General features: G+C 39.0%; 1 protein-coding gene across 1 annotated transcript in view; it reads right to left on the bottom strand.

Annotated features, from left to right (window-relative positions):
- Positions 1-1,462: 1,462 nt before the first annotated feature.
- The window catches only part of plagl2 (pleiomorphic adenoma gene-like 2), a 59,344-nt gene continuing 36,234 nt past the window's right edge, over positions 1,463-24,572 (bottom strand). Inside the window, exons 2-4 of the mRNA XM_042491811.2 lie at positions 12,018-12,178; positions 11,423-11,923; positions 1,463-9,800 (exon numbers count right to left, since the gene is read on the bottom strand). Of these exons, the coding sequence (XP_042347745.1) occupies positions 8,315-9,800; positions 11,423-11,763 (1,827 nt within the window). The 5' untranslated portion in view covers positions 11,764-11,923; positions 12,018-12,178 and the 3' untranslated portion in view covers positions 1,463-8,314. The remainder of the gene's footprint in view (positions 9,801-11,422; positions 11,924-12,017; positions 12,179-24,572) is intronic.

Here is a 24,572-nt window from a genome sequence, read left to right as displayed (position 1 = left end):
AATCATCAAAAACGTAATTGCATACTATGGCTCTCAAAATGAATAAAAAATGTCATAGTATAGTATGTCACTCAAAAAAATCATCAAAAATGCAGCATTTACACCTGCCAGAGAGCTCCTCTTGTCCTCATTGATATTCCCTGTTGTGCTTAAGACCCTCTCAATGGGGACAGAGAAGGGTGGAGAAGTTTTCTGTTTGAGTTATAATGGAACTACAGAGTGGAACATTCCCAAAATGTCAGGAAGCACCTCAGCTACAGAATAGTAGGCCTACCGGCTTTGTTGTGATCTTTGCATATTTACATGTTGTTCTGCTTGTTGTTGGAAGGAATCAAACATCAGATATCAGTTTATTCTTTCAACATAACCGAGTTGGAGACTCACTACACCTGAACTCAAAGTGCGAGCAGCATTTCCTCTCGTCCTGTCACACACACACCTGGCGCTGGAGGGGGGAGACACTGAGCTGACGCTGGCTTACACCGGTGTGCCGCAGTTACTAAGAGCAGCAAGCATGGGAATAAATGACAGTATATTTCCTCCCTGTTTCCTGATGATCTAAATAAGTCGCTAAATGTGTTGCTTTTTAAATATAACCCCGCCCCGAGGATAGTAGTCCTCTCCTCCCGTCATCCTGGGACCTGAGATCGTCTTATTCTTTGAGGAATGATGAGGCCATTGTTTATTAACTTAACGGTAATATTTCAACGTGACTTACCTTGAAAATATCCTGCTCCGCCGTCCACTCTGCTGTGAGCTAGCTCTGCTACATGTGCTGAGAATAGTGTAAACAATGGAGTCAGAGCGCAATCTGCTGGACTAACTATATAAATGAAACCATTGTAAAAAAAAAAAGGTTTTCTTAAGGGCACATATCGGTCGGGCTCTCTCTCTCTCTATATATATATGTGTGTGTGTATATGTATATATATATATATATATATATATATATATCTACACACACACACACACATACACACATACAGTATGCATACAATCCATCCTGGAAGAGGGATCCCTCCTTAGTCGCTCTTCCTGAGGTTTCTTCCATTTTTTTCCCCTGTTACAGTTTTTTTGGGGGGAGTTTTTCCTTAGGCGATGTGAGGGTCTCAGGGCAGAGGGATGTCTTATGCTGTAAAGCCCTCTGAGGCGAACTGTGTTTTGTGATAATGAACTTTATAAATAAAATTGGCTTGACTTGACTTGACTTGACTTGACTTGACAAACACACACACACACACACACACACACACACACACACACACACACACACACACACACACACACACACACACACACACACACACATTATGACCACAGTCTCCTCCTCCTTGATACTTATGTTCGTGTTTAAGGTCTTAGGCTATCTATACACATTTGATATACTGGCATTTTGTAGTAGATTTTTACATTTTACTTAAGAAAGTGAAGAGGAAACAAAAAATAGAATGCAAAGAAGGTATGAAACCGCTGGTTTGTCTTTTAATCATTTCAACATAACACATGACAACTCAAAGATACACTGTACTGTACAATAAGTCAATAGTTCTGTTGTTGTGTTCATCATCTCTTTGGATCAACCAATATACAAATCTGTCACTTCTACATTGCAGCAACTGATTGCATGTGAGATATGTAACAAAAAAGCAAAACTTCTCATTTTCTTCTTTTCTTTCTCCGAAGCACATCATTTATATAATTCTCCCTGTAGTTGATAAACTCCATGCTATATAAAATAGTGTAAGTGAATGCAAATATTCTATTTTCGTTCACCTTTTTTTCACCCTTTTTATTCCAGAGGTGGCTGTAATAGCAAGTGATAAAAATAAATTGGGCTATGTCACTAAACAAGATACACAAAGAGGTTGGAATGCAAGACTTACATTAAGCTAGAATATATAAAACTACATGTGGATGTTGCCTGCATCAGACAGTACCCAGTTTCTTACTAAAAGCAAAAAAAAAAAAGTAAAGAAAAGCGGGAAAGAAAGAAAGAGCATTATTAAAATCAAATCAGTTTCTCAAACTGATGAACAAATTCCCTTAAAATGTTTGTGTTCTGCACCTAGTAGTAAAAAGGAAGAGGTGAGGATAAGTGCATCCCTAGTAGGTGCAGGTCGAGGTAATGGAGCTACAGCCAGGCCGAGGAACAATATAACATCGCTGTCAGAGGTCAGTATATAGTATATACGTGCTAAGAGTCTTATTAATGTGGTTCCGTATCAGCTTAAAGTAAGGATGCCCATTTCTGCCAAAAAAGAGAGAAAAAAAACTGATGTAAAATTGTAATGAGATACTAAGTCAAAATTATGATAGTTAATAAAAACATTTAAGTCATAACTATCCTAATTAACACAATGTAGATGAAATTTTGATTTACTGAGTCAAGTGATAACTTTACATGTCCAGTATATATAGTAGTTAGGGTAACAGAAATAACAGATTTTCACAGCATGATAAGGGTTGTGTTTGGTTGAACAAATATTTTATCACTATAACTGAAATTTGAAACAAATTTTAAATGGAGGTAAAAAGTAAAAAGTGTAAATAGTCTCCCATTTTAAAATAACTTAAGTAAAGTTAAAATATCTTCGTCCAGCTGAATTCTGCTTGGCTTGTTACTTAAATTGACCATTGTTATCTTGTCTAAGTTTTTGTGTTTTTTTCTTTTTTTTCATGTCTTTGCAGAAATGGACTTCCATACATATTGTGTGTGACTCCAGATAGATTTCCCAGAAAAACTCAGAAATTAATTAATTTTGAGAAAAAAATCAGCTGGTGGTTCAATAGGAGTCAGATCTGTCGTCAGTGTATCACAGCTGCAAATATGGCCTGACCACAACTTTTTCACTCCTGTCTTAAATGATCTAAAAGTTAACGTAATGTAACGTAAAGTTAAGTAACATTAATTAGCTACATTTGATAGCTTATTACCCACTTTGCAATAAAAAACAGAAACTGCAATTCTTGTAACTCTGTGACACTACATATACATAATTCTGATTATGTATTTGTTTCTTCTGCAGGAACAACCAGCTCTGTGACCATGGCTTTAAGCTTTAAGTGCTAAGTTTTGGGGTCATTTCGAACTTCACTTTTTGCCCGTTACATGGTCTAAAAGTGGCGTGCAGATGGGTCTCTGTTGCAACAGCGTTTCATTGGCAGGTTGTGGTCAGGTTGTGGCTTTGACACTGCTGACAACGGTCCCACCGCCTCAGAATAACAGATATGTTGCTGTTCCTTTTCAGGCTCTTGGCTGTAGTGTTTGATTAGATAAATTTATGAGGGAGAAGGCAAAGCTGGTTACCCAAAAACAAAACAATTTCAAAGGAGAAGGGGCAAGGGGAGCTCTTATTTTAGAAGGATATTAGTGAAAAGTCTATCAAAAATACTGTTATTCTTTTGGAGAAGAGAAATACACAAAGGTTGATAAAGTCTACACATCAAACTAATGGCACATACATATACAGGATCAATACAAAATTAAAAACATATGAACATATAAGCTGAAATTTTAAAAGAAAAAAATACTCTTTTTTTTTTAAAGGTTGAAAGTGCTAGAATTCAGATTAGCTCACAGAAACCCAGGGAGGACAAACTTAATACATGCCAAAAGCTTTCTTCAACTTTTTTTTAAAGGGCTAAATTAATATTTGTTGCAAAAATATAAATGTTCAATTTGATTGCTACAAATTTGGCTTAAGCCAAGAGGGTTTTTTCTTAAAAAGTACCCTTTTTTTAAGCACATATAAAGATCAAATTTGAATTTTTTTCTTTTTTAATATATCATGAAATCTCAGAAAGGTGCTGACAGCTAAATCTTTTTAGGATCAATAAAGTCATTATTAAAACAATGACTTTCCAGGGGGGAAGACTAATAAAATAAAGTTTCAAATTAGTTCAGAACTTGAATTATAAAATCTATGATTTGAGCAACAAGGTTGTAATTAAACAGTCAGACTGTGGGGAAGCTTTTCCTACATCAGTGCTTGCCGATTCTGAATTTTCAGCTGCTCTAACCTCCCGAGGGGAATATTCACCTGCACTGTAAAGTCTGAGAAGTTGATCTTAAAAAAAAAAAATCTAGGAAATCGATTGCATTGAAAAAGTAAAGTTAATATAGCTATTAGTCCTAAGTTATGTTTCTTCAGTATCTGAAATTTGGTTAAATTTACTTCATTTCATTGTAATTCTGCTGGTTGCAAACAATCAAGCACATTTCTACACATTCTGTAACATGTCAACAAAGCAGAACTTACAAATTTACAGGTATCCAAACTCCTCTACATGCAAAATCCTTTTCATCATGATACAAATACATGAAACTGTTCAGTTAAGACTAACATGGTTTACTTCAAAACTTAAGTAGCTGTCACTTAGAAAGAACAAGTTAATTCAACTTGTCATGTTTAAGTTGCAGCAACCTCACAAAATTAAGTAAATACAACTTAACTTAATTAAAATTAACAATTAGATATGAAGTGACAATAAATTTAAAGTATTAGTTATATTTACTTGGCTTTGTCAAGGCAATCAGTTTGCTAGATTTTTTAAAGTAAGCTCACTAGTGAGTTTACAGCACGTCTAAAACACAGAGGTCGTCAGCTGCTCATCACCGGGGGTTTCGTATCCTACAGTATCGAAAAAAATCAGGTAACACTCGTAGCATTTTGTAACAAGCAATTGTGCAAAAATGTAGTTTCTTCTCCCCAGGTTTTGGTAAGAAAAAAAATAAAAATAAAACAAATAAAAATGAGGTGATGTGTTGTGTTGTTTTTCGAGGTCCTGTTTTATACAAACAGAAAATAATATATCATAGGACAACAAACAAAACAAATATATGACTATGAGCAAATACCCCAAGTTGTGCAGTCAGTCATGCGTCCCCCCCTGTGCTTTGAATGTCAAAGCCTGGGAATGGGGTGACTGCGTTCTTGCGGATATTTTCAGACCCTTTACCTTTGACTCTACAAAGCAGCTGAGAGAGGAGGAGGAGGAGGAGGAGAAGTACAGAGGGGATGGGGCCCGGGGGATGATGAACACTTTGTTGGTTCGGTTTGTGCATGTTTTCAGCTTGCTGTCCATCTTGCAAAAAAAATAAAAAAAATTAAAAAAAAATTGAAATGTTCTAGTGGTCTACAGTTGTCGTCCATCAGCAACCGTAGCTAAAAGCAGCAATATGTTTTTTTTTTAACGTTTCATTTCTATGTGCTATGTTTTTCCTGTTTTTTTTCTTTGTTTTTACTCAAATGGTGATCGGGGCCCGCCTGTGGTGTGACGACTGCCATCGGCAACTCTCGACTGCATGGAATGACATTTCCGCACAAAATCACACGCGACGCGGGCACCGTGTGACATCGTGGTTGTGCAAGGTGTCACGCCACAGACGGCGTTAGATAAAGAGCACCTATTACACTTTGAAGCTTAGGTTAACTTTGGGCTCAGGTTTTTTTTTATAGGCTGGTGGTGAATGGTTAGAAAGGATCTAAACTCCCGAGACGTCCGCTGAGCTCGCGGTGAGGTTTCCACCCACAGCACAGGGGTTAAGTCATCGAAGTCATCGACTCATCGGCCATCCGTGTCAGCATCCCAACAATCTATCTAGTTCAAATCCTAATTGATTATTAAGCCACTAACAGCCATCTATAGACACTTCCCATCCACAGTTTTGATTCCGCTATACTAACTCAAGTACATGTAAAGGTAAAGATTGGATATGACAGAGAAAGCTTAAGGGAAAAAGCTAATACTTCATCCATTTGTTTGATCAAAAAAAAAAGCAAGATACACACAAATGTAAACCTGCCAGACATCAAAAAACATCAGTTTTAATACGTCTACCTAAAATACACCTTACTGAGATAAAAGCAATAATAATATTCATTTTTGAGATATTTCGTACACTGCAATAACATTCTTTAACACATTTTTACTCATCTGTCACTGAAGTTCTTTTGTTTTGTTTTTTGTTGCCATTCACATATGTCAGGGTTCATCATTACCATGATGATGCATCTTTTTTTTTAAAAGACTGCCTAAAAGATGTGTTTGTTCCAAAAAGATATTTTAGGTATATGTTGAGCAGCAGAGTAGCAGCTGCAATTCTCGTTATGCAATTATGGTGGGAGCTTTTAAAGATAACTGTTAGAAGGAAGGTGAAGGAAGGAGAGTGAGGAGAAAGTCTCTGTTTTCAGGCAGCGGAAACCTCGAGAAGTCACGAGGAAGAAGACGAAGATTTTCCGAGGAGATTCTAAAGGGCAAGTGCCTTTAAAAAAAAAAAAAAGTGCTTCTCTTGGGGGCGCAGTAAAAAAAAAGCCAGCGTGATATGACATAATTTTCACACATTTTCACTCACATTTCTATGTTTTTTTTTCTCCTTTTCTTTTAAAATGTGTGTTTTTTTAGTGAGCTATTTTCATTCCAACTGACCTGACTCTAGGAGTAAATTAGTTACAGTTAAAAGAAAATAATTAAGAAGCTAAGTAATGTACAGCTATGGATAGGGGTCAGCAACAAAACATATTTTAGCCACCCAAAAAGGTCCAACCTAAAAAAAAAATATCAGTTTAAGTGTACTCTATATTTAAAGTATTTTCACTGCTTTACGTTTCCATGAGACGACCCATTTTGACAGGGAAACCATTAACAGCTTCAGTTCCCCGTCTATGCTCTTGTGAAAACCCACCAGACTCCATTAAGAAAAACAGTAATTTTAGCTCGCTAAACACAAGAATTGCAGGTCTCCCACTGCTTTGATCAGTTAGTTTGTGTAACTGTGTGACTTCAAATTAATCCTTTAAATGCTAAACTCACAAAATAACACAGAAAAACTTGACTGATGGAGGTAGCAGTAGAGCAGCAGCTCCTGTGTTCAGAGATGTTTTTATCAATGGATTTTGGCTTCAAAGAGAGCGAAATAATGGCGTCTGAAATCAATGTCTGACATTAAAGTAAAGTAGTACTCTTAATATTGCAAACATTTAACCTTTTGAAACCTGGAGCGACGTCACTTTTCTTTTGCTGCTTTCAGAAGCCTTTCACAAGTATTTAAACCTTTAAACCCTTAGAAAATTGGTAATAATAAAAACACTGGGGGGAAGGCAATGAGAGAAAGAAGTATTAAACAGATTGAAAGAAATTAGTGAATTAAATTTTTCTCCAAAGCTAGGAAAATGTCTGTGGGTGAGAACCTACATTTATAATAATCATAATTATATATTTAAAAAAGGATAAAGAATAATCATCATTTTTAAGCACCTTTTTCAGATCATTACATTGTTCTTTTTCACTTTTTTGTTGCTAATTTTCAGGTAATTTTCTTTCTTGCTCATTGCCTTCTTCTCACGTTTTTGAAAGAAATCAAATCAAGCCAATTTGCTCAGTTATACTGAAATTATTATTATTATTTTTTTTAGGTGGCTAAAATATGTTTTCTTGCTGTCCCCCTCCACAACTGTACCTTTTTTAGCTTCCATGTCAGACTCATGCCTGTTTCTCCAAACTGGGGATGTGCCGGCCTACATCTACTGTATGTAATATATTGTCTATGGATAAGTACCCCATCCAACTTCAAATAATCTGAACTATATCTTTAAGAGCACTTTTTTTTATTTGCAGGGGGGACTTTTGTGTCTCTAGTCATCTAGAGGAGCTTTTTAGAGTTAAGGCTCAATCGTTGACTCAGTGTCTTTATCTCTTCGTTCCTTCGCTGAGGGCGAGAGAGAGGAGGGTTTCTCCATACTGATCGTGACGTTTAGGTTATTAGAGTTGGTGGTTCAAAAACTCAAGATGAGACACATTCTACCATGTTCTTACATTTGGAAAAGAAAAATAAAGTAAAACAAAATATCCACTTCAAACTATATTTTTTTTCTGGGTCACAACAAGACAGATAATCTTCACTAAAAAATTATCTTTGATTTTTTTTTTTTATATTATTACTTTAAGTATGCAGTACCACGCCTTTTGGCCTACTGATCCTGCCCTCTATACTACTAAATAAGGGGATGGAAGGGGGATAAAAGTAACTGGAAATAAAAAGGTTGGGTTAATACATTGTTATAACTATAGGATAAGGGGGGGATTAAAAAAAGCCCAAATAAAAGCTGCTTCAACTTCTTTTTTACCTTTTCCTTTTTTTGTTCAAAGGGGTTTAACTTTCTTGTAAGGCTCAATCAAAAGCTTTTGTGCACTTTCATTTAAGGCTTCTAAGTGTTCATTTATTTATTCTAATTTTCTGACTTTGTCACCTGGCCGCGTAAAGAACTACAGCCCTAGATCGGGGCTGTGATGGCGGGGCCGAGGCCTGGCTCTCTCACTGGAAGGCCTGGTGGAAGCGAGGCAGCGTGGTGGTGCTAAGGCTGGAGCTGAACACTGGTGGGAGGGGGTGCAGGGGTCCGAGGCCCAGACCCCCGCTGGAGCTCTGCTGCTCCTGAGGTTGCGGTTGCAAAGAGGTAAGAGGTGCCGTGGCGACGGCGGCTGCTGCCGCGGCGACTGCTGCAGCATGGGGCTCGGCAGCGTGCAGAGATGAGGAAGATGAGGAGGAAGAAGAGGAGGGGGTCGCGGATGAGGTGTAGCCCATCACCAGGCCTCCCGTGCTCATGGGGGCGCTGTAGGGAGGCAGGTTGAGGGGCAGGAAGCCCAGCAGGTGGGAGAAGTCCATGTTAGCAGCACACAGAGACTCAGCGATCACCGCAGGGCTCTTGGACAGGAGGTGATCCCCGCAAAGCTCGTCCACGAGGCCCGAGGTGGGCTCCAGTCCGTCCTTGGGGGGTGAGGCAGCAGCATGCGGCTCTACAGAGGGAACCGGGCCTGGCGAGCCACTCTGCAGATCCATGAGGAAGCTCTCCATCTCCACTTTCAAGGGCTTGTCCAGCAGGTATGAGGTAGATCCCAGCTGGTATTTGGGGGCTGGCTGGGGCTGGTGCTGCTGCTGGGGAGCCGGAGGCTGGTGGTGTGGGGGCAGCGGAGGGGAATGGTGGTGGTGGTGATGGTGGTGATGATGGTGGTGGTGGTGGGAGTGTGGGTGAAGAGGTCCAGGCGACTCCATGTGACAGCCCATGCCCATAGCTGCAGACAGGGGGCTGGGCATCAGGGATGGGTGTGGGTGACCCACCCCAGAATTAGACATGGCCTGGAGATGGTGGGGGTTGTACATGCCCATTGGAAAAGGGGCACCACTGGGGAACGGTTTGCCCGTCATGGGGTCTTTATTGGGACCCATGCCGCACATCATGGGGCTGAGCTCCTCCTTCACAGAGCATGGTGGTGACCCAGAGGCTAAAAGACCTAACATGTCAGGAGGCTCCGTCTTGATCTTCAGCAGCTCCTGCGAGTGGCTCTTCTTCACGTGGCGGGTCAGGTGGTCCTTCCTGCCGAAGCGCTGGGCACAATACTGGCATAGGAAGTCCTTTCGACCCGTGTGGACCACCATGTGCCGTCTCACATCCTTCCGCGTGTAGAAACGACGATCACAGTGGTCGCATGGGTGTTTTTTCTCCTTGGCGCCACCTGAAGACTTCCCGGAGTGGCTCTTTAGGTGCTCCAAGAGCACGGGCGTGCTCTCGTAGCTCTGCATGCACACTTTACAGGTGAGATCTCCTGCCGTAGCAGAGTGCATGGCCACATGGCGCTTGTATCCCAGCTTGGTGTTGTAGTGCTTCCCACACTCCTCGCACTTGAAGGCCTCTTTGTTGGGGTCATGCGTCTGCAGGTGGTTCTTCAGGTGGTCTTTGCGGTGGAACATTTTCTCACAATACGAGCACTGATGGGTCTTCTGTGGAGAGTGTGTGGCCATATGCCTGCAAAAGGAACAAGAGGATCTGTAAATAGTTGGGTTGTTTCAGGAGAAGATACACATTCTTTGTCTCATTGTCACATTTACTCAGCAGTCTGTCAGGCGTGTGCGCGCTAAAGCGAGGGATGAATTCCTTTCAGTCAAACCCCTTGTGTCCATATATACATAAATGAGTCACAGTGGTTTGCAGCCATGACCCAAAATGAGTCTCAGAACCACTTCCTGTAATTCACCAGACTCCAAACATCCCAGTATGTTGATGAGTTTTAGACGGAGGGCCCTCGTTAAACAAGCTGTAGCACAGGGTCCACAGTGCATGGCGCAAGTGCTTTTAGGGCGTTTCCAGTTCTTTTACTGGTTAAAAAGCCATAATTTGGGCAAAATGTAAGACACAAGGGGAAAATCCCTTAATCAACCCTTTGAAACCTGGAGTAATATACTTTTCCTTGTGCTGGTTTTTAGATGCCTCTCACAAGTATTTAAACCTTTGAACCCAAAGCAGATCGATGTGATTTTTCTTCTATAAGCGATAAAAGACAATGAGCAACTTGATAAGAAATATTCCAAGAAGTGCAAGAAATTAGTGGATTTTGAAAATAATTTTTAAAAAGCTAGAATAAAATGTCTAGAGAAAAAAATAGGGAAAACTATAATTATCATAATTCCACATGTAAAATTATGTTAGAGAATCCTTAAAAAATTTTAAAATTTTTTCAAGGTAATTTGTTGTCAGATTTCAAATCAAACCACTTCTTTTTAACCTCATCTGTACTGCGCCCTCCTCCAGATACAGCACTCACAGAGCATGTAATTGCATACCATGCATCTTTTTAGTGTGTGATTTTATATCCAGAATTAACGCGACAAAATATCCCTGCTCGTCTGCGGTTCACTTCCTGCAGCAGTACCTCCATTTCAGAACTACTAAAGTTCTTTTTGCCTTTTGATTCCGGTGCTCTGTCTATATATTTTTCGACTTTCCCTTTAGATAGCTCTTTGTGACTTAAGTCTGTGTATGCTCACGGCCCTTCAGTCTCATGCCCTTTTAAGGCCATTAGCAGGTTTTTACTTCTGCTAACTAGGGACAACTGGCACGCGCTTTCAGTTTACGAGGAGATTGGCATTCATCAATCTGAGAACAATTTGTGCGAGCAAGTTTTCTGAAGAACTTATTTAAGAACAATTTAAGAAAATACTTAGGAAGATATTAGTGAATGATACGCAATGTCTGTATGAACGAGACAGCTGCAATCGCGGGCAGCACATGTGTGACGCTGTGACGGTACGTTAAGGAGCGATCACAGCGAGATGGTTTGTGCTAGGCGCGACTGCTCCAAAACCACCTTGGAAGTGCATCTGGAAAAACTGAGCCTGTGGAGTGGGGCTGCGTGTGTGGCCAAAATGGACATCGACAACTGCAGACTCAGGTGATCATTCTTGGGCTGGGGTGAGATAGACTTGATTCTGGTGTTTGTTTGTTTCCTGAAGATCAAGTGATGACTTTCAGGTTCACACATATTGAATTTGATTGAATTTATTAAGTTGCTGATCAGAGATTCTGAGAACGCTAAATAAGCAATGACTCATGCAGTTTTTCAAAGTTTGTGATCTGACCAACATGATTACCTGAAGAGTTTGTATTTGGAGCTGAAGGCCTTAGGACAGTGCGGCTGTGAGCAGTGGAAGGGTTTCTCTCCTGTATGACTCAAGGCGTGGAGCCGGAGTTTCTCCTGTGAGGCGAACAGGGCCCCGCACACCAAACACTCGTTCCCACTCGCTTTCCCTACCTCTTCTCCTTCCTCTTCCCTCTCCCTCTCTCTCTCTTTCCCCCTCTCTCGCTCTCTCTCTCTCTCTGTCCGTGGCAGCGGGGCGGCGCTCCCAAACAGCTTGGCGGCAGTCCGTCGTCCCTCTTCCTCCGGCGTCAGTGCGGTAATACGGTGTGAGGCATCGGCGGCAGCAGCTGCCATGGCAGCCCTAGAGTGCCGCTGCCATGAAAAGTCACTTGTGGCTCCCCTGCCTTGCAGGCTCAACGTGGGAAGGTGTGAGGAGGCTTGACGAAAAAGAAGGCACACGAGAGCTCACAGGAAGGGCCAACGATCCAGCGGGAACATCAAGGTAAGCCAAAATCTGAGGTGAGATAGAAAGTACATGCTTTAGAACTAACTGTTTCCAAGTTTGTGGCAACATTAAACACATTTTTCTTATAAAGCCAGCTGTTTACCTCTTCAAATACTACTTGTCCTACTTCTGTCTCAGCACTTTCCTTCTCTTTCTGTAGTTCGGTTGCTCCTCTTCTTCACTCTCTTGTTCTCTCCTCCTCACCCAGTCCCAACAGCTATGGTTGGCGGTGAGTGGGAAACACTGCTCTGCATTTTTACTGTCCTGCAAGGAGAGAACAAACAAGACAAACATGAGGGTGAGTTGACAAAAATTGACTCCAGAGTCCTTTTATTATAAAGCAAAGTTTCACATTCAAAATGACTATTTGTATATCAATTTGCCATTTTCCCATATTTATTTCTCTGTGGTAACCCGTCACAAACTGACCTGGACAGTTCCTTTGGAGCGCAATTGGAATATGTATACTGTTCAGTTATGTATTGCTCCACATTTTCTGAGCACAGAGCGTACTCTGGGTACAGATGGAGCAGCAGTGAATCTAATCTTAATTGTTCATTGGGCTGGGTCTACTAGTCTGCATTCAATGCCTCTGCAGCAGCTGCTCCGCTCGTCCATGAATCTCATGTTTTCAGCTCTGATCACATTTACATAGCAATTATCCACCCCCCAACTCAAACTGCTGCTGAAGTAAAATAGAGAAGGGACACACGATGATAAAAAAAGGCACACACACACATTTAAGATCTAAATAAAAGGGTCAAATTTGCAGAACCCACCCACCAACCCCATTATCAACTACCACCACACATGGATTCTTATTCTGTGGGAAACACTGCAGTTTGTCATACCGTGCAACCTGTAATCCATGAAGAAATCATTTTTCTTGTATGCCTCCACAGAAAACTGCGTACATATTGATTGACTGATTGGATTTAACAACAGCACACCTATATCGAAACATCCATTTACAAACACAATTCACACACTATTATAAGAAGCTAATTTATCCAGTCGTATACTCAATACTTTGCAAACATTTTAGACAAATTGCATACGTAGGTTGATTTTACTTTAAAAAATCTAGGAAATCAAAAAAATGCGAAGTAAACTTAACATTTAGATAAAAAGTAAACATAAATTAAGATTTATAGTTGTATTTACTTTCCACTTTTAAGGCAATTGATTCCAAGATTATTTTAAGTAAGACCAAGTTGCCAGATTTTATAGTGTATTAAGTAAATGTCTGGATAAATAAGACTTGTATTATACCCCAGGAGTTGGGTTAGTTTGTGAATGGTTGTGTTATTATAGTTTAGCTGTTAAACATGGACCCCAATCAATAAATTCATCAATATGCTCACATTTTTTTCCTGGTGGCATGCAAGAAAAACAAAGTTTTCTTTACAAATTCAAGGTAACACTGCATGACTAACTGATACACATACAGTCATTGCTCCAGTGTTACTTTAAAGCCTTGCCAAATTGCAAGAAAATGCATTAATGCAGACAACACCTCTGAAATCTGAAATGAAAATGAAACCTCGCAAAGCTGAATTACACAGGCTTGACTTGAATTATTTGAATGTCGCTTGCAGATTTTCAGTTTCCTCTGAGCTCACTAGGGGGAGCTGAACGACAAGTCTGACTGAAAACCGCAAAGGTAGAGCCCCCCCCCCCAAAAAGAAAAAAAGTTTTGAAAATGATGACTCTCAATCACACTCACAGCATATTTATTTGTGTGACCAAATGTGATGTCTAGATGAAATAACATAACCTCATCCTTAATGTTTGTCTTCAGATGACAGAACGGTGCATGGAGCCAGCTTAGTGTGTTTTTATGTGTGTACATGTATGTGCTTGTTATGAAACTGGATAAGGCTCCTGTAATCCTTGGGGAAACACACAAACACACACACAGCCCCCGAGGTAGAGGGAGGGCTGCGGTGGTTGGGGAGAATGGGGTGGGTGGGCAGTGTTTATGCCACAAATTTCCTAGAACCAGCACCACCTATTAACATGAATTCAACAAATTCCTGACAACAGCAAAAACAGTGGCAAATTTTGAGGTGAAAAACTGTACCGAAAACAGCTACCGACCTGCAGTTTGTTAAAATAAACCACAAACTATATTAACTTGTGTGCTCCGAGAGATTGCTGAACTCTCTCCCTGTCATTTCTGCATTCCCTTATTTACCCTCAGTGACCTCTGTGACCCCTGCTTGCTAACACACCAGCTAAGTCCAAGGTTGAGCGGACACAGCACTGATCACAGTGTTAGCCGTGCTCCGAGCGCCGGTCACGTGAACCCAGAGTGCATATAAGTATCGTAAACACATGGGGGCATATGTGACAGAATGCACACACACCCACACACCCACACAAACACACACATGCACCGAATCTGCACATGCATACACAACTCCACATGTACTGGCATCCTTTCTGTGTGAGAGGTCGATGAGTTAGGAAAGACTGCAAATATGTTGGAATCTGCTCTTGAGTGCTTTTGCAGATGCTTATATTTACATGTTTACATAGAATGCACAAACATGTATCCACAGGTTGGCGCATGTGGCTAACACATGTATGAGAGCTGTGTGTTCATGTAATTTCGTCTGCACTTTGCGTGCCTGTGTGCTCACGTATGTCTCAGTGTGCACATACATGTGTGTTGGTTCTAATAATGTATGTGTGTTTACAGTGGTGGTTAAGAGGACCTGACAGCTGTAGCGTTGTGTGGTGGTCATCACCCAGCAGGGAGGGTGCAGGGGGGTGACACCCGTCCCATTGACCACCCTCAGGGAGCCCGGCTCTATTGTACGGCCTACCCACATCGCACATTCCTGGCCTGAACCATGCCGTGTCTCCCTGTCTCTCTCCTCCGCACACAACAGCACATGCAACACACAGAGTTCTGGTCACACCGAATGCAACATCATGTACACACCCTCTCCCCCCACAAGCCGGCATGCTCAAACACACTCACAAAGGCGCGCACACAGACAGGCAGATACAGAACAATGCAGAAAGTCCACCATCAAGTTATAGAAATAAACCAAATAGAGCTTGAACACAAAGGGCACACCATGACAGGCCAAGTGGAGCGCTAACTTCACACATGGATGCCCTCAGGTTTGAACAAGCTTAAATGACTGACCTATACAACAATTGTGTTATGCTTGCATTATGAATACATAACATAAAACTCTAAAAAAAAAATGTTTTAGTTACTCTACATTTGAGGTAGGGGGATCGATACAGTATAGTATTGCAATATTTTCTGTGGCACTGTTACATTGATACACAGAAGCCAATTTATGATTTTTTTGATTACGTAAACTATTAATTAATTAATTCTTTCAGTTTAATAGATACATTTTGCTGCCATAAAAATGAAGTGAGATGAACATACTGAAATCTTCGTCTTACAAGATTGAATAGATGGTGATTAAGTTTTTAATTTCCTATGGAAAAATGCTATAAATCGTATATGCTAATGCAAATATCAAAATATCACAAAAAAATTAAAAATTCAATATCATATTGTGACTAAAGTTTTATTATAATATTGTATCATGACTTAAGCATTGTGAAAACGTATCATGACTAACTATTGCTATAATATCGTATTGTGACAAAAGTATTGCTATAATATTGTATTGGTACTAAAGTGTTGCAATAATACCATATTGTGACTAAAGTATTGCAATAATATCGCATTGGTACTAAAGTATTGCGATACTATCGTATTGTGACAAAGGTATTACGATTATATTGTATAATGACTAAAGTGTTGCAATAATATTGAATAATGACTTAAGTATTGTGATAATATCGTATTGTCATTAAAGTATTTGTGATAACATCATATTGTTACTTAAGTATTGCAATATTGTATCATGACTAAGTGATGCAATAATATCGTATTGTGACTAAAGTCTTGGGATAATATTATATTGTGACTAAATATTGTGTTAATATTATATTGTGATAAAAGTATTGTGACAATATCATATCATCGCTAAAGTATTGTAATAATATCATATTGTGGAGCCTCTGGTGATTCCCATCCCTACCCTACATATTTCACTGTTCATTACCCAACTTCTAATCATTCAATCTGACCAACAATACCACCTGAAGCAGTAATGCTCTGCTTAATACATAGTCTTTTCAATGTGTTTTTTATGCCTCATGTTTCATGTTTGAGGGTATTGTTGATTACTGAAATGCTCCATGCAAATCCAAAGCAGGTTTTGCACTGGGACATATAATACCATCAATTTGTTAAGCAAAAATGAAATATCCATGTTTACTAAAAAGGTTTTGTTTTACAGAGTGACCTTTTTACAGCAGGCATTTTGACTTGTCACAGTATGAACATCACAGGTGTTACTAAAAATAACATGAACGGTGGCTCTGTTCTATTCAAGTGCCACAGTAAGTTATGACAGTGTGACAGTGAACCAGCACACACAACACCAGGACCCTGAAACTGCAGCAGGGAAAAGAATTCAGCCAACATTAATTTGATAATTCACACCTGTGCTTTTCCTACTGCGACATGCCATAATATCATCTGTGAAAAATACCCATACTCCTCAGTGCAAAAGGCATCAACTGGATTTATCTGGACTTTTTTGTTGGTGTTTTTTCTTCACCCTGAATACAACCTGAATTTGCAACCACAATTTTAGTGCAATTACTGCAATCGAGTGGTGCTCCTTAGCTCTCACTATAATTGAAAATTTACAATTTTGGCATCTTAGTAATTCGGTTTGTTTATAATATAAAGTGAGGGAGGAGCGAAAACTTATCATGAGGTAGAAAAATACAGCTATTGTAGCCCTGCTATTGTTAGCCTAGCTCTTCAGAGTAACATTAACAGCCTTCTCAGCTTCTGACTCCACTAGAATTCACCATTTGATGTGGTTAAATAACATCTATATCATATAGTACAATGTATCCAATATTGTAGATTAATTACTGTATCTATTTCAGTGGAAATTCTAAAAGCTGATCAACATACATACCAATGCAGTGTCATTTAAACTGTCTCTCAACTTAACCCTTTTTTTGTACTGTTGTGTAGCCTGTATGGAGGAAGGAAGGATAAACATTAGGATATACATTAATATAATTAGTAACTTAGTGCTCAGTTAAATTGGACACATGCACCCTACCATCATTTGAAGCAACAAATATATACACTTCGCTGACTCTTATACATCACCAAGTACATCCCTTGCTTTTTCTCAGTCAACCAGTGTCGTCAGTGATTTTCTGTCAGCCAATTAATCAACAACCTTTCTCATGTTTCTACAACTCGACAGGGTCCTAATGTCAAAAAAGCAACCCGTGTGTGCAATAGGAGGTTTGTCTCTCTGGAGCACTCTATTTATTCACCATAATCAAAGTAGCAGCATATCCAATTAGATTACAGGCTTCTACTTTACTGGCCCTCCCTGGTCAAACAACACCAACGCTGACTCTCTAGATTGCATAAAAGACTAAGACGAACCATAACATGTAGATAGATTCAGACTGTGTCGATACCTGATGAAAAAACAAGGACTAGTACTGCTACTTTATAGGGATGAGAGTCTAAATATTAATATTACTAAGATTCTTTAGTTACAATAAAATATTTACTTCTTGCAATATGCTGAGTATTGCATTACATATACTGCTATTTATTAGCTTTTTTCAATTAGAAATTAAATCCCAAAAGAAAAATATGTCAACAGCTGTTGTACGCAATGTGATAAAGTTTTAAAGATTAAGTTTCTCACTTCACATTTTTATTGCAGTAAAATGTGTCTGCTGTATGAAAATAAGTGATTTTCTAGTATGCTACCAAAACTCTAATTTGTATTTGCAATATTATTGATTTCTTTAATAATAACAATTGATACTAGCCATCCATGTATCGATGCAATATTGCCACATAAAATATTGCAATACAGTGCAGTATTGATTTTCCCCCATCCACTTTATTGTGGACTAAAGATACAGGTCCATACTGGACTTAACCCTTTGAAAACTGAGCAAATTGGCTTGATTTCTATGAACAACATAGGAGGAGGGTGACAGGCAACGTGGAGAGAAATTTCCCAAAAATTAGCAAGAGATTGGTGAAAAGTTACAAAAATATTACCTAAAAATAACTTAAAAATATAAATATAGTTTTATGGACATTTTGCCTTATTCTTTTGATAATATCTAATAATCCCCCCAGCTAAATTTCACATTATTACCTTGTCACCACACAAGAATGTTTTGCAGTTTGCTGGACATTTCTTGCCAAGTTGTTCATACGTTTTTTTCTGTGTTTTTTTTAAAAGATATCAAACCAGTTTTCTCAGGTTTCAGAGCTTTAAATGCTAGTAAAAAGTGTCTGAATGCAGCAGAAGAAAAGTGACATTGAGCCAGGCGTTAAAGGGTTAAATCAATAAAAATAAAAAAAATTACCGTGGACTTTCACTCTGAATTTTTTCATTTAAAGTTATAATCCAACTGACTAACTAGGTATATTCTGATTATGGAAAAGGTGATGTCGGTAGTGGTGAAACAATAAGTGGATCAATCGATCAGTCAATGAAAAAGATTATTCAGCAACAATTTTGATAATTGATAATTACACTGAATAACCCTCCCGGTAAATCAAATAAACATTGTTTGTAACGCATTACTAACACTATTACTAACAATTCAATCAATATTAAGTGCAATGGTGTTATTCACCTCTCACAGATCATGGCAGGTTTTTTTGTTTGTTTCTTTTTAAATAGGCCTATATACTTTTTTTTTAAACTGAAAACTGGATTTACCTCTATATAAAAAACACAGTTTTGTTTTTTTTGTTTTTTTAAATTTGTTCTACATTTTTTAACATTTTCCTTCTTTGGGATAAGAACTTATGTCTCACATTTGCAAAAAAAAACAAATGGTCTAAATTTGCCACTTCTGACCCCAGTTTCACTGCTGTGTCAATTTGACCTGATTAGTACCTCTGTGATATAAACCAATTTCATTTTAAAAGTTGATTACACTAATTAAGTCCAGCAGAAGCCGTTGCATTATGAAAAACAAAATGCTTTGAAATATTTTCCAGTGATTTTCAAATTCATAATGGTCTAAATAGACCCACACATAACGGGAGGCTTAATCCATGGTTTAAAAAAGACATTAATTGCATCCTTGAATATTAGTGACCGTCTTGTTTGTACAAACATGCTATCCAGGTGCTGTGAGGTTACAGGTCAGAGTGCTTTATAATCAGGCTTTTCCGCCTGCACAACTGCAACCATTTCCAACCACTTATCACCCTCCACCGTCACCGCAGTGATCAGAGTAAGAAATATGCTGCTGCAGGATGGAACTTCATTCCAAAATGGCAGATGCCGCTCTGACACACACACACACACACTCCACAGCACATTCACATGGAAACCTCTGCTTACTTCTGCTAATCAAAAACGTCGAAGGCAGAATTGAACCGCCACTTTCCAACCGCCCGGGTGTCTTTGGTTTCTGTCCTGGATGAAAGAGCTTCCACATTCCTTTCCTGAGGGGTCAGAGGTCAGCCTCTGCACTGCCTGCCTGCCTGCCACGGCTCCTGCATGCTGAGTGACTGGTATTAACCCCTTTGCTGCCTGCCACAGCCATACTGAGCAACCATGTGAGGAGAGCTTTCAGGGTTTGTCCGATTCTTTGTGGTGCAGATGGCACGAGGCCGGGCCAAACCGGGCCAGACCAGAGCAGGCCGGTCGCCTCTGCAGAACCGAGATCCACATAGCAGGACGCTGTGGCTACAGAGGCAGCTTGACTAAACTTTACAGTACAAACAAACTAAATATAGAAAGTGAGTTCACCGGTCGGAGCTTAGGTGACAACAGCCGCGCTGGAGGGGGGAGGGGGGCGCGGTGAAGTGTGTATGTGTTTGTGTGTTTTAACACTTTTTAAAGATGTGACTTGAATTGGAAAAGTTTATACATAACTGCACATGTTCTTAGAGGGCAAAATGACTGCTAGTGATTATTTCTCATTTTTAAAACTTTTATATGGAGTATAAATCTTATATTTTAAGGTGGCATATTTTTATAATTAATTATTTTCATAGTTTTAGATAGCTCTTGGGTTATTTTAAGGTGCCATTTATGTTGTTTTTAGTATGCCATCTTCTTTTTTCAGATTTTATATAATATGATTCTAGTTTATATAATATGTATTGCTTTGTTTTGTTTTTGCTATCTTTGCTAGAGAGAGAGAGAGAGAGAGGAGAGTTTTTTCTTGGTTAAATAAAACTAAAAGTAATAAAAAAATGACAAAAAAGTAAGAAAACGTGATAAAAATAACAGTAAATAAATCATATATACATCAATAATAATAATAATAATAATAATAATAATAATAAATTATAATAGTCCACAACAGACTCATTTTATTTTTGACCTTTTAAAAAATGCACAATGCAATGTGATTAAGGACAACATTATCATGATTTTTTAAAAGTTATTAAACATCGCCACGAACTCTTTGAAATAAACGTGCAGAATTCAAACGAACCTGCGGAGGGAGTGTGCCAAAGAATGGAGTTTTCAAAAGGAAATTACGATGTGATAGAAGCAGCTCGCTAAGATTGAGAGTGTGGGAGAAAGCTGGCAAACCAAGTCACAGATAAAGAGCCGGCAGAGTTGGGCTGAGAGGGACGGGGGCAGAGTGAGGTGGGGGCAGAAAGCGAGGTGAACGAGAGAGGGATAAAGGATGACAGAAAAGGGAGGGAAAAACTGGAGTCACTTGCAACGTCGGAGTCAGGGGTCTTTGCAGCAGTCAAGTGACTGCAGAGAGCGATGAGGGCGGGTGGTGGTGGTGGAGGGGCCGGGGGGGATGGAGGGGGGGCAGGTCATGCTTTACTAACCACTTTGACCAGGACTGGAAGCCAGAGAGGATGAAGGCAGCATGGCCGACATCAGCTCACCTCAGTGATGTCAGAAAACATTTCTGGCTAATCTTAAAAACTCTACTTTAAAAAGACACCTTTTTTGGCGCATTAATCAAATCGGGGGCAGACTGCATTGTGGCAGCACAGAGAACATGTGAATGAAGATAACACAACTACTCAGCCTAACGCAGTATGAATATTAAAGACAAGAAATTAGGTCTGTTTGTGTTGGATGCAAAGCATTTAGAAAAAAAGGCTAAAACAAGAGGACAATTATTAAGGAAAAATTATGATGTGATGAAAAAAAGTGATTTATCTTTTTGTTTAGATATCAACCAAACATGTCAAATATTCTGTTTCTAGCTTCAAAAGGCTTTTCACTTACACTTTTATACCATAGTTTAATTTTACAGACTGACAGCTGATGATGTGTGAAATAGATACAAACTCCTAGCAAGGTATTACATGGTGGTAGGCACAAAATGAGTAAAAATGACATGCTGTCAACACGAAAACAATGCCAGTACAAAGACAATAAATAGGTTTACATGCACAAAAGTGTCCAGCTTTTAGCCTTATTCCAAAAAAGAAAATATTCCTAACAAGCTGTTGACATGATTAATGGACATGAAACCATGCATTCCACAAATATGCACAACACACTACATTCATGCATAATACATGCATGCATACTCGAATTAACATGTCCTAACATGTTGTTATGAGTCACGTCAAAATATGGAAAGGTAGAACTGCTTCAGAAGCTTGTTATTTTGCTTCTTTGCATTTACAATTGTCAGTAAACCTGGAGTGGCAGCAGACAAGAAGGCAGAGTTTTCTATATCTCATAAAACACTATTTCAACAGCGTTCACTCTCTCTCTCATCCCTCCTCCCCTCCTCCTCCCCGAGGTTTCAGTTCCTCTCGTGCTTGTCAGCCATGCTGAAGTTCTACACATGGAGGAAGAAGAAACAGAGGGGTGGAGGTCAAGAGGAAGAGTCAACCCCCCCGCACCAGATCTGCCAAACCCTCACCCATCCCGACAGTTAGTCCCGGCCACACTGAGCCGGGATGTGGCCATAAACCCCCACACAGTGCCCTGGTGTCCCAGCTAAAGATAGCCCAGGCTGTGGTCTGGCTGGGGGGAAGAAGGCAGGGCTCATCTAACTGTCACCAAGGAACACCTTCACTGCTGAACTGCCTGCTTCTCCTGACTTCACCCTGCTGTTATGCGGCCGTGAAAAGATACGTACGTTTTCCTCAACTGACCCAACTAACTTGTTTTGCACTCATTTAACCCTTAAATGAAACATGGAGCCACATCACTTTCCCTGTGCTACTTTCTGGTGCCTTTCACACGCATGTCAACCTGAGCATATTGCTTTGATTTCTTCCAGAAACACTGGGAAAAAAAGGCAACTAAATAATAGATGCTTCACATATTGTATAAAATTTGGAGATTTAGAAAATTATTTTTTTTTTTACTAAAAACCTGGAGAAAATGAGGAGAAAAAAGAAAAAACTAAGGTAAAACTTTATCTATAATTATTATAATGACACATTCAAAATTATGGAATCGAATTCTTCTGATTTTTTAAGCACATTTTCTAAGTATTGTTTATTTTGTTTGTTTTTTAAAAACTAGATTTCAGGTATTTTTGTGCTTTTTACTAATTTCTTGCTCATTTTTGGGTAATTCCTTCTTTCATTGCTCATTGCCTTCTTTCCATATTTCTAAAAGAAATCAAGACAATTTTTTCAGGTTTCGAAGAGTTAAATGTAATGTATATTTCGTGTTTAAAAAAAATAATAAAAAGAATACGAGGGCTCTTTGTGAACATGTAAACTGTTACACAGTTCATTACACTTGAACATTTGTACTAAATTTGAAGAAATTCCCTCAAAGCATTCTTGGGATATCGGGTTAAAAAAAAAAAAGAGATGGTATCGTCAGCATGGTAGCATAAAAATAACTGGCCTCTGTGGGGTGTTTTTAACCTTGGGAGGCTTAAATGTTTTGTTCCTTCTTATAAATGCACCTCTTCAAATGAAGCTGTATATAAAGGACAACCAGCCTGTTAAAAGAACAATGAATTGCCTAATATGTACAGATAAACACATTAAAACAGGGTTGTTGTGAAACTCAAAATATTAATTCTACTAGTTTGAATTAATGCATATCAGTTATTTAGTAATAATAACTGAAAAAACAACAACAAAAAAAACAAAGCAGGCCTTTGTCGGTATTTGATTCCTTAACTGACTAAACCAACCAACCAATATTGCCATTCTAAGAGTGACGTCACTTATGTCCTGTTTGAAACAAACTTTTTTTGTGTAAGCAATTATGTTCTCTTCTGACAAATGTTTTACTACACAAAGTATTTTTGGGAAGCCTGACAAATTGCATGTGGGCTGGGCACTTGTATGTCCAGTACACAACTAACACACGACTAACATTGACGTGAGCAGAAACAGCAGCTGAATTTGCAATATTATAACAAAAAAGACGTCATTGACAAAAAGCAAGTAACAGAAAATCCAATGAAAAGCACTCAGCAGTATTCCGTAATAGAAAGTGCAGGAACCTCACAACTCAGTGAACACTTAACCAAAAGCCACTTATGCACAGAGGTGGCACTATAGGGCCGCAACGAAGTCCCCCCTTTACATCGCCCCTGTGTTTTTACACAGAACCAACCGGCAGCGGCATCATTCCGCTCCAGTGTGTGATTATACACTGCATCGCTGCATACTGCCATCAAAAGAGTCATGACGTTTAACACATGAGCGTCCACCTCTAGTTTGACATATAATACCCAGCTGGCAATATTTGGTTCTAAAAACATTCGGAGAATGAAACAATATAACCAATGCAATGTTTGGTAACGTTTTCAGTGGCAGGTTTTCTTTTAATTTCCAAAGTGTTCTTCTTCTTAAAGTTCATTTAACATTCTCTATAAACATCAGAAAATGTTTTTTCTTGTTGTTGACATATCACATTACATTTTCAGAAAAAAATGGTCTGTAATCTCAATCCTCACTAACATGTTCTATATGGTAATTTGAAAACATTCTTCCTTTGATATCAAGTAACATTGTGGGAATGTTTTATAAAGAACATTCCATGATCTGTCACCTTACAGCATCACTAAAACATCCTCAGAATGTTGTAGGTAAAACGTTGCGTCTTGGTTAGCATTTAGCCCTATCAGATCATCCTTTGAAATGATAAACATCCTTAAAACATTTACTTTAAAACATTATTGCAACTTGTAGGTAACATTAGCCAATGTTGTGGGAACGTTCCCTGCTAGCTGGATATATGCATTGGCAGTACATTCTAAACAATGACAAAGGCATGATATCTCAATTTCAATTATTTTTATTATTATTTAACGTCTCTCTCTTTACTGTCTTTGTGGACATTTACATCCGCTGTTCTTGTTTGTATAAGCCACTATACAAAAACCTGCTTTTTAAATCTCCAAGTGAGTCACACACATAAACACATCACAGAAAACACAGTTTTCAATTTTATACTATTTCTGCCATTATAATTCCACTAAATACTACACCTTGTGCCTTTAAGATTAAAAGAATGAAGGACATAAACTAAATGCCGCAGGGCAAACTGAAATCGCTTCTTATCTGAACAGATAATCTCCTGAGATTGTATCGTCACAGCCAATAAGCATCAATCATCCATCT

Source organism: Plectropomus leopardus, chromosome 9, assembly GCF_026936395.1.
Source record: "Plectropomus leopardus strain MGB_pleo_1.0 chromosome 9, ASM2693639v1, whole genome shotgun sequence".
NCBI lineage: Eukaryota > Metazoa > Chordata > Actinopteri > Perciformes > Serranidae > Plectropomus > Plectropomus leopardus.
This window is presented reverse-complemented; position numbering and strand designations above follow the sequence as displayed.